Genomic DNA, 10892 nt, shown 5'->3' on the forward strand with positions numbered 1-10892 from the left:
TTTGCTACAAATTATATGAACAAATACTGGTCAACACAGAAAATGTTTTCTACAACCATGTTTGAGCTTAGCAAATTACTTCTTCCTTCATTATGGCTAATCCTCCCATTGCTACTTATAATCAACAAGTTTTTCTCCTTAAAAACACGAAAAAACTGTCAATCTACTAATACTACATTCCCAAAATCTTACCCTATTATCGGTCACTTGCTAGCCATTTATCAACACAAGGATGAGAGGTTCCAATGGTTCTCATCCCTTCTACTCAACTCCCCAACCGGGACCATCGTCATCCACCACCCTTTCGGATGGCGGAGCATCGAAACTAGCAACCCGGCCAACGTTGAACACATGCTCAAGACTCAGTTTCCCGTTTACCAAAAGGGGCCTTATCAGAAGTCCATTCTGAAGGACCTCCTAGGGGATGGCATATTCAATGTTGATGGTGAGATGTGGAAGTTTCAAAGGCAGATTGCTAGCTATGAATTTAACACCAAATCGCTGCAAAATTTTGTAGAGACGGTGGTTGATACCGAGCTTTCTGGTAGGTTGATCCCAATCCTGCAGGAGGCTGCCAGGAATCAGACTGTCCTTGATCTGCAGGACATACTAAAAAGGTTTGCGTTTGACAATATTTGCAAGATTGCTTTTGGTTACGACCCAGAATATCTGTCACCTGCTTTACCAAAGGCAAAATTTGCTGATGCTTTCGAGGATGCTGTGATGATTAGTGGTCAGAGAGCGAGATCATATTGGTCGATGCTGTGGAAAGTCCGCAGGTTACTTAGTATTGGTTCAGAGAAAAGGCTCAAAGAAGCTGTAGGTGAAATTCGGGATTTTGCAGTTTCCATTGTAAGACAGAAAAAACAGGCAATGCTGCAGAAAACACAGGAATTTTCTTCATCAGAACCAGAAGACTTACTGTCAAGATTTCTTAATTCAGGTCACTCTGACGAAAAATTTGTTTCTGACATAGTTATCAGCTTTATCCTTGCTGGCCGAGACACTACATCAGCCGCTTTAGCATGGTTTTTTTGGCTGATCCACAAGAACAAACATGTAGAAGAAGAGATCCTAAAAGAGATCAACAAAGGCAAGGGAAAAAAGAAAGAAAAAACAGAAAAATCCTCTGTTTTTGAACAGGTAAAAGACATGGTTTATACCCATGCTGCAGTATGTGAGAGCATGAGGCTCTACCCACCAGTGCCTGTAGACGCGAAGGAGGCAGCCGCCAATGACGTGTTGCCAGATGGCACACACGTCGAAAAGGGAATGTGGGTGTTTTATATCCCTTATGTTATGGGAAGAATGGAAAGCATATGGGGCACTGATTGGGCTGAATACAAGCCTGAACGTTGGTTGGAAGTGGAGGATGCAGAAAAGACAGGGAAGGAGAAATGGAAGTTTGTGCCAAAGGATCCGTATTCATACCCAGTGTTTCAAGCCGGGCCTCGAGTATGTATAGGTAAGGAGATGGCATTCTTGCAAATGAAGAGGGTGGTGGCTGGTATATTGGAGAGGTTTCGGGTGGTTCCGGCGGTGGAAGAAGGTTATAAGCCAGTTTATCTTCCTCACTTGACATCTGAGATGCAAGGTGGTCTTCCAGTAAGAATTGAAGAAAGGATAGTATAAAATGTTACCAATTAGAAGTAGTAGCATGTAAAATATGTTGATGTTGTTGAAGTTGAATGACCTTTTGTACTTAGAAAATTTTAAATGCATGTTTATTGTGTCAAAGAATTTTCAACTTGTGTCAAGACTGTCAATCTGTCAACTATTAGCATTACAAATTTTAAGCAATTAACCGTTATTAAGTATCCTTGTTACTTATTACTTACTATTAGATCAATTCTTTTGCTTTTCATATTTATGTTTTATAGCTTTCTAAGATTAATTATAAGTTTGAGCAGTTTTAATCTAACTATAGTAATATTTGCAATGAGTTAGCACGCAAGTAAACAATTTTTTGTCACAAAATGTATGTGATTATAAGTATGAGTTTTACACACTTGAGTATCGTGTACACAGAAAATACAAATAAACATGTATATATTAGTACTACCTGAATTTCTATCCTTCTTGTACCTGTGAAGTTCGTTAAATTACATTGTGTTAAACAGGTTAATCATGTAAGATTTTTTTAAGTTTACTCCCTTGAGATTGCTAAACATGTTATTAAAGACAGCAGTAAGATTAAATAAAATACACATTCAAAATTGTCTTACCACAAATCATGTTTGAGCTTGATAAGTTGTTGACCCCGTTTTTGGTGTTCTTCCCATTGAGCCTCTTGTTCTTCAAAAGGAAGTTCTTCTCCACCCAAAACCGCAAAACAGCAAAAATTTGCCAAACTACAGCCATCCAGTTCCCAAAAGCTTACCCCTTGATTGGTCATTTGATCACGATTTTGAAGCAAAATCAGGATGAAAGATTCCAATGGCTCACAAGTCTTGTACTCAGCTCTCCGACCTCTACCTTCGTCATTCACCATCCGTTTGGACGGAAGAGCATTGTTACTGGAAGTCCCTCCACGGTGGAGCACATTCTTAAGAATCAGTTTCCAATTTACCAAAAGGGTCCAGTCTTTAAGTCTATTTTCAAAGACCTCCTAGGTGATGGCATATTCAATGCTGATGGTGAAATGTGGAAGTTTCAAAGGCAGATTGCTAGTTATGAATTCAATACCAAGTCTCTGCGAATGTTTGTAGAGTCCGTTGTTGACACTGAGCTTTATGAAAGGATGATCCCAATCCTATCGGAGGCTGCCAGGAATCGGACAGTCCTTGATCTCCAGGATATACTAAAAAGGTTTGCATTTGACAATGTTTGCAGGATTGCTTTTGGTTATGATCCAGAATATCTGTCACCTGCTTTGCCACAGGCTAAATTTGCTGTTGCTTTTGAGGATGCTGCGATGATTAGTAGTGCGAGAGCCAAATCATATTCATCAATCCTGTGGAAAATCCATAGGTTTCTTAATATTGGTTCAGAGAAAAGGCTAAAAGAAGCAGTAGGTGAAATTCGAGGTTTTGCAAAGTCCATTGTAAGACAGAAAAAACAGGAAATGTTCCAGAATTCACAGGAATCATACTTAACAGAACCAGATGACTTACTGTCAAGATTTCTTAAATCAGGGCACTCTGACGAGAAATTTGTAACTGACATCGTTATCAGTTTTATCCTTGCTGGCCGTGACACCACATCAGCTGCTTTAACATGGCTTTTCTGGTTGCTCCACAAGAATAAACACGTAGAAGATGAGATCTTAAGAGAGATCAGCCAAGGCAGGGGAAAACATAAAAACAAGACAGAGCATGTTTCTGTTTATGATCAAGTAAAAGACATGGTTTACACTAATGCTGCAGTATGTGAGAGCATGAGGCTCTACCCACCAGTGCCTGTAGACGTGAAAGAGGCGGCCGCCAATGACTTGTTGCCGGATGGCACACCCGTGAAAAAGGGAATGTGGGTGGGTTACATCCCTTATGTTATGGGGAGAATGGAAAGCATATGGGGCTCTGATTGGGCTGAATACAAGCCTGAACGTTGGCTAGAAGCGGAGGATGCAGACAATTCTGGGAAAGGGAAGTGGAAGTTTGTGACAATGGATCCATATTCGTATCCGGTATTTCAAGCAGGGCCTCGGGTTTGTCTGGGAAAGGAGATGGCATTTTTGCAAATGAAGAGGGTGGTGTCTTGTATATTGGAGAGGTTTCGGGTGGTTCCAGCAGTGGAAGAAGGTTTTGAGCCTGTCTTTGTTCCTCACTTGACGTCGGAGATGCAAGGTGGTTTTCCTGTAAGAATTGAAGAAAGGACAGTATAAAATGTTACCAATTTAAAATATTAGCATGTCATGGCATACAAAGATTAGTGTATAAAATATTTCACGTATATAACGGAGAACCACATGACATTATAAAATTTCTTATTGAGACAACTAAACATGTAATCAATTTCAGTCACAGCTCACAAGTACCTCTATTATATTCAATCCTATGAATTAGCACTCAAAACGTACTGTAAACAAAATTTTTATCCAACTAGTATGTGATTGTATCAAAAGCTGCTTCATGTATGACTCAAACTTCATCAGATATAATATGAAATAACAACCTGTAACCTGTAGTTAACTGTAATCAAATACGAAGTCCTTATTAATTTCATTTTTGTTATTATACTGTAGTTTATTTAAGTAAAAGTTCCCCTATTTTCATTGCATGTGTAGGTGATCATTCTAGTGTAATCCCAAGGTCAAAAGCACATGTTTATGCTTACGATGGGGTTCGAACCGTTGACCTTGCTGTCTCCATGCCACAGCAACACAAGCACATGTTTACTCACCTCCTAGCCTCTCCCACAATCAAAATACCAAGCAGGCGCATTGCCTCACTACAAAATCAGCAAGCAACCCTGCTCTATCCCTGCTCCTCACCAGCCACATCACAACAGCCCCTGTACTCCCTAACCGTGGCAATACCCAAAGACCAAGCATCTCCTACCAAGCTTCCTCATCTTCTGACTCTGCCAGCAAGCTAATCATGCTGAAATCAACTACCATATCTTTTTCTTGTACGGCAGTACCCATGACGCACGTTGGAAGGTTTAAGCTGACTCCCTTGAACAGATTGCCAAACACACTTCGTGCAATATATATGCATCAAAAAAAGAGGACCTCCATATACAATCTTTCGTCTTACACACATTAATATTTTCTCCTTCATATTTGTCGTTGAATTACTTAAATAGCAGCAAACTAATAACAAATAATGTTTGAGCTTGGCAAGTTGTTGACTTCATTTTTGGTAACCTTCCCATTGCTTCTCTTGTTCTTCATCAACAAATTTTTCTCCACCCAAACAGCAAACACTTGCCAAACTACAACCATCCACTCCCCAAAAGCTTACCCTTTGATTGGCCATTTGATCACCGTCTTGAAGCTAAGGAAGGACGAGAGGTTTCAATGGCTCACAAATCTAGTAGTCAGTTCTCCAACCTCTACCTTTGTTGTTCAGCGTCCATTTGGACGCAAGAACATCGTTACTGGCAATCCCTCCACGGTAGAGCACATCCTTAAGAATCAATTTCCAATTTACCAAAAGGGCCCTTTATTTAAGACCATTCTAAAAGACCTCTTAGGGGATGGTATATTCAATGTTGATGGTGAGAAGTGGAAATTTCAAAGACAAGTTGCCAGTCATGAATTCAACACCAAATCCTTAAGGAAGTTTGTCGAGACTGTTGTTGATGCCGAACTTTCTGATAGGCTGATCCCGTTGTTGTCCAATGCAGCCAAGAACCAAACAGTCCTTGATCTCCAGGACATACTCCAAAGGTTTGCATTTGACAATATTTGCAAGATTTCTTTTGGGTATGACCCAGAATACCTGTCACCCTCTTTGCCACAATCTAAATTTGCAGCTGCCTTTGACGATGCTGTACGAATTAGTACCGAAAGATTCAGAGGATTTTTCCCAATTCTATGGAAAATCCATAGGTTTCTCAACATTGGGTCGGAGAAAAAGCTTAAAGAAGCAGTTAAGGAAATCCAGAACTTTGCCAAAACCCTAGTTAGTCAGAAAAAACAGGGAATTGTGAAGAATTCAGAGTCATCAGAACCAGAAGACTTATTGTCAAGGTTTCTAAAATTAGGCCACACCGATGAGAAATTCGTCACTGATATCGTTATTAGCTTTATCCTTGCAGGACGAGACGGAACATCATCAGGTTTAACATGGTTATACTGGCTCATCCATAATAACAGCCATGCTGAAGAAGAAATCATACGAGAAATCAACAACAATATAATAGAACAGAGTAATAGAACAGAGCAATCCTCTGTTTTTGAGCAAGTAAAACACATGGTTTATACCCATGCAGCAATATGTGAGAGCATGAGGCTATACCCACCAATAGCAATAGACACCAAGGAGGCGGTCGCCAACGACATACTTCCAGATGGTATGGAGGTGAAAAAGGGTACTTGGGTAACATACCACCCTTACGCAATGGGAAGAATGGAAGCTATATGGGGACCTGATTGGGCTCAATTCCGGCCAGAACGTTGGCTAGAAGTGGAGGATAAAGAAAAGGTGGGAGGAGGGAAGTGGAAGTTTGTGCCTCGAGACCCATATTCTTACCCAGTTTTTCAAGCTGGACCTAGGGTTTGTCTTGGAAAAGAGATGGCATTCTTGCAAATGAAGATGTTGGTGATTGGTATTTCGAAGAGATTCCGTGTTGTTCCAATGCTGGAAAGTGGTTTTGAGCCAGTTTTTGTTTCGAATCTCACTGCAAAGATGCAAGGTGGTTTACCAGTAAGGATTGAAGAAAGGTGATTTGTTTTGGGGTAGCTTTGGTTGATGTTCAAAGTCAACATCAAGATATTGATCACACAACTATTACTACTCCCTCCGTGTTTGATTAATTATTTAGTTCTTTTGACCGAATAATTTAGTTTAGGTATGTTCTACTAGAATCAAAGATTTTGTGAGATCTGAATGACCTAACAAAATCATAAGAAGTAATATTTTGATATCATCATATCATTGGCAGATATGCAACAAGTCAATCATATAATTTAATTCTTATGATAGTTTATTTTGGCTATTCACACTGCTTATGTTTCTGATAAATAAAGAACAAATGGCTCATAAATCATTATATATAGGGAACAAACATGATACATCACTCTATTTCTCATCATTCTAAAATTTACTATATTTCTTGAGTATTATAATCAGAAACAAACTATCTATCATGTGAAAATTGCTAATACATCACATAATGAATGACAAAGAGGCAAATATATATAGTGCAGAGCAAATAGATAAGTTAAGTTGTGGTCAAATGTTTCACGCTCATTGCATATGCGAGTTTCGTGTACAAGTACAACTGTACAAGTGTGAGACTTTTGTAAGTATACAATACTGTTTATCTATATTTTACATTTTTTTAAAAAACCTTACAAATTTTTTTAGGGAACTATATTTTATACAAGTACTTGATTAGTTATTGTTGAGCCATTTGATTATTGTTTGTTGTACAATATTATATCTTTAATTGTCAGGCTACTTGGAATTTTTAAACTTGCTTCATATAGAACTTCTGAACATGTGCTATTCCAAACTACTTGAACAAATCGTCAAAACATTTAAAAAATGCTCAATAAGAGAGGATCTACAAACCTCCTTTCTTCTCATCTACAAACTCGGGTTTTCTCCTTCAGACTTGCAGTCCTTTTCCCAAAGAAACTCAAAAGTTGAAAAAATTATAAATCATGTTTGAGCTTGGCAAGTTGTTAGCCCCGTTTTTGCTGATCTTCCCATTGCTTCTCTTATACTTCATCAAGAAGTTTTTATCCACCCAAACATCAAAAACCTGCCAAACTACTAACTTCGAGTTCCCCAAAGCTTACCCTTTGATTGGCCATTTGATCACGGTCTTGAAGCAAAAGAAGGATGAAAGATTCAGGTGGATCGCTAGTCTGATAATCAACTCTCCATCGTCCACCTTTGTACTCCACCGTCTGTTTGGACATCAGAGCATCCTTACAGGAAACCCTGCCACGGTGGAGCACATGCTCAAGAATCAATTTCCAATTTACCAAAAGGGCCCTTTCCAAAAGACCATTCTCAAAGACCTCCTAGGTGATGGCATATTCAATATTGATGGTGAGATGTGGAAGTTTCAAAGACAAGTTGCCAGTTATGAATTCAACACCAGGTCCTTGCGGAAGTTTGTTGAAACGGTGGTTGATGCCGAGCTTTCAGATAGGCTGATCCCGTTGTTGTCTGATGCAGCCAAGAACCAAACAGTCCTAGATTTCCAAGACATACTCCAAAGGTTTGCATTTGATAATATTTGCAAGATTGCTTTTGGATATGATCCAGAATACTTGTCACCCTCTTTACCACAAGCAAAATTTGCGGTTGCTTTTGAGGATGCTGTGACGATCAGTAGCCAAAGATTCAGATCTTTTTTCCCAATTCTATGGAAAATCCGCAGATTTCTCAATATTGGGTCAGAAAAAGAGCTTAAAGAAGCAGTCACAGAGATCCGGAACTTTGCCAAAACAATTGTTAGGCAGAAAAAGCAAGGGGTGGTGAAGGATTCAGAATCATCAGAACCAGAAGACTTATTGTCAAGGTTTTTAAAATCAGGCCACACCGATGAGAAATTTGTCACTGATATCGTTATCAGCTTTATCCTTGCAGGACGAGACACCACATCATCAGCTTTAACATGGTTTTACTGGCTCCTCCAGAAGAACAAACATGTTGAAGAAGAGATCTTACGAGAGATCAACAATAACAGGGGAAAACAGAAAAATAAAACAGAACATTCCTCTCTTTTTGATGAAGTCAAAGTCATGGTTTACACTCACGCTGCATTATGCGAGAGCATGAGGCTATACCCACCAGTGGCATTAGACACCAAGGAGGCTGCCACCAACGACGTGTTGCCAGATGGCACGAAAGTGAAAAAGGGTACTTGGGTAACTTACAGCGCTTATGCTATGGGGAGAATTGAAGGTATATGGGGCCTTGATTGGGCTGAATACCGGCCAGAGAGGTGGCTAGAAGTGGAAGATGAAAAGACAGGAGCAGGGAAGTGGAAGTTCGTGCCTCGAGACCCATATTCCTACCCAGTTTTTCACGCTGGACCCCGGGTCTGCCTAGGAAAGGAAATGGCATTCTTGCAAATGAAGATGGTGGTGGCTGGTATCTTGGAGAGGTTTCGGGTTGTTCCAGCAGTGGAAGAGAGAATTGAGCCAGTTTACGTTGCGAATTTGACCGCTAAGATGCAAGGTGGTTTTCCAGTAAGGATTGAAGAAAGGAATATGTAACATGTAAGCAAGGAGAATTTCTAAGTTTAAGGCTTTAAGCACATTAAGAAGATTCTAAGAAGTTGTGCTATTTTTAATTACTTACTTTAAATGTCAATCATTTTTACTCCAATATAAATGCTTCATCACATGTCATATGGCTATCTCACATGAGTTAATAGATTGAATTTCAGTCCACTTACAATGAAAAGAAAAGTATGGACCATGCTTAAACAACATATGAGGTGAAACCACAGTACAACACTGAAGAAAATAAGAAAATAAAGCTCAAAACAAGAAGTTGCAACAGATAACTAACCTTCAGAAGCACTGAAAATCTGAAATGAATCCTGCTGCTAGCTTGAGATACATTGACAAGATACCACTGTTCCTAGGACCCAGGCTGCACACTTGTGAGACAGAAAAGTTTAACCTGGCTGAAAAGATTTGCACTGCAAGCGCATGCGCTGGTAAGGATTGGGCAATGGGATGGGCTCAACTAAATCCAGCTTGGGTTCTGGGTCAACCCAAATCACCAACCAGATTAGCCCAGCTAATTATTAGCTTCTATTCCTTAATAAAGTGGACTGCCTCCCAGCCCCATTGCTTCGTGGGTTGATTCTAGTTTCTCCAAACCCATCCTGACCTGCCTTCTAAACCGGTCCTTGGCCACCCAACTTGTGCCAAACAGGCAACTTCAAAAATGAAATCCATGCATATGACAATTAATAGAGAGGATTCTGCCAATATCCATGGCCTATAGAAGTTCTGTAATATTCCATTAAACTTAGTACTGAAATCACTTCCTATCACATGGCCACACTTAACAAAAGCATTGCTCCAAAAACATTTTTCCCCAAATGTTACAATCACAAATCCCTTTATCACAATCAAGAACAGTTGCCCAAGAGCTACAATAACTCTTAGCAATTGCAGGCACTCGATGACTCTTTTTCATAATCAAACCACAAAGGCCGTATTCTTGTAAACCTTTTCTACTGAAAGAATACGACCACAAAAATTCTAACACCACAATTTTCACGGACTGCCACAGCAAGATTCCTTTAATGATACAAAATCATAAACATCAGCATGCTTCATTGACCCCATTTGCTCACAATGAGCACTGAGAATTCATAGGCCACAAGAGAAGGACCTGTATCCTCAAATACTTAAAAACTGGACCATCTTGATAGCCACATTAGCTCATACACAGAATATTAAGTTTCAATTCAAGGCGTACAACCCCTTTATACTCATAACCTCAGCAAATGTCTACTTTTAGACCCTTCTCAACCAAATGTGGAAATAACCTGGTGGTGTCAATATTTGTGGTAGGAGGACTTAATCTCATTAAAATAGTAAAACTGCTATCAAATTTCTATTTCTCATTCATTCTAAAATCTAAATTTTACTCTCTAGCGAGTAGCGACTAATAGTACCCATTTTTGCCCTCTGATCATTGCAAAGTCTCGCCTTACCCAATCTAATGCACAATCCAATGAGTCCGTCCAGGTCGTTTATTAGGCGATCCCAGAAATCATATAGTTGCCAATCTGACCAAGCTCCAATGTGATCATAACTTTACTCCCTACATCAATAATTAGTACAAATATCTAAGTTCTTCTGTAAACAACTACAACAAATAAAAAGCATGCTAAAACAATCAAAGATCAAAGATAGCATGCAAAACAATTATTGTTCAAATTTCCCCTTCTTATTCTAATCAAAACTCTTATTTAATTACCCTGTGACAACAAAAATACCACTTTGAGCTGCAAAAATGAGTGTAACTTTGGTAGATATATCAAATCAAATAACAATTTAATTTCTTGATTAGAGTTTGATTGGTATTTAACAAGAGTTTCTGGGTCTCATTAGGCCGATTAGGGTTTCCGTTTTTATCAACCAAAATCATAAGAGTAATTAACATTCAGCAATCACCAAAATTACCTAATTTGCATTGAAATTAAAAACAAACAGCAATCAATCAATCAATAAACAGATTAAACAGCCATTCAATTGCAATTACAATGAAATTAATCCACCTTTCAGCCAAATTTCGGGTGAA

At 39.1% G+C, this 10892-nt stretch overlaps 1 protein-coding gene and 3 pseudogenes across 1 annotated transcript; all 4 read left to right on the forward strand.

Annotated features, from left to right (window-relative positions):
- The first annotated feature begins 18 nt into the window (after positions 1 to 18).
- Positions 19 to 1817, forward strand: LOC145597947 (cytochrome P450 94A2 pseudogene; annotated as a pseudogene).
- A 416-nt stretch (positions 1818 to 2233) lies between these two features.
- Positions 2234 to 3823, forward strand: LOC145597445 (cytochrome P450 94A2 pseudogene; annotated as a pseudogene).
- Positions 3824 to 4766: 943 nt separating this feature from the next.
- On the forward strand, positions 4767 to 6332 carry LOC145599324 (cytochrome P450 94A1 pseudogene; annotated as a pseudogene).
- Positions 6333 to 6976: 644 nt separating this feature from the next.
- LOC145597446 (cytochrome P450 94A2-like) lies at positions 6977 to 9303 on the forward strand. Its single transcript, XM_081653611.1, has one exon. The coding sequence runs from the start codon at positions 7274 to 7276 to the stop codon at positions 8840 to 8842; it is 1569 nt and encodes a 522-aa protein (XP_081509737.1). The 5' UTR covers positions 6977 to 7273; the 3' UTR covers positions 8843 to 9303.
- Positions 9304 to 10892: the final 1589 nt, after the last annotated feature.

This window comes from Chenopodium album, chromosome 20 (genome assembly GCF_948465745.1).
Source record: "Chenopodium album chromosome 20, dcCheAlbu1.1, whole genome shotgun sequence".
NCBI classification, from domain to species: domain Eukaryota; kingdom Viridiplantae; phylum Streptophyta; class Magnoliopsida; order Caryophyllales; family Amaranthaceae; genus Chenopodium; species Chenopodium album.

Bases quoted from the DNA above. Each gene is read 5' to 3' on its own strand.
- LOC145597446 (XM_081653611.1), top strand. From the start codon at position 7,274: ATGTTTGAGCTTGGCAAGTTGTTAGCCCCGTTTTTGCTGATCTTCCCA.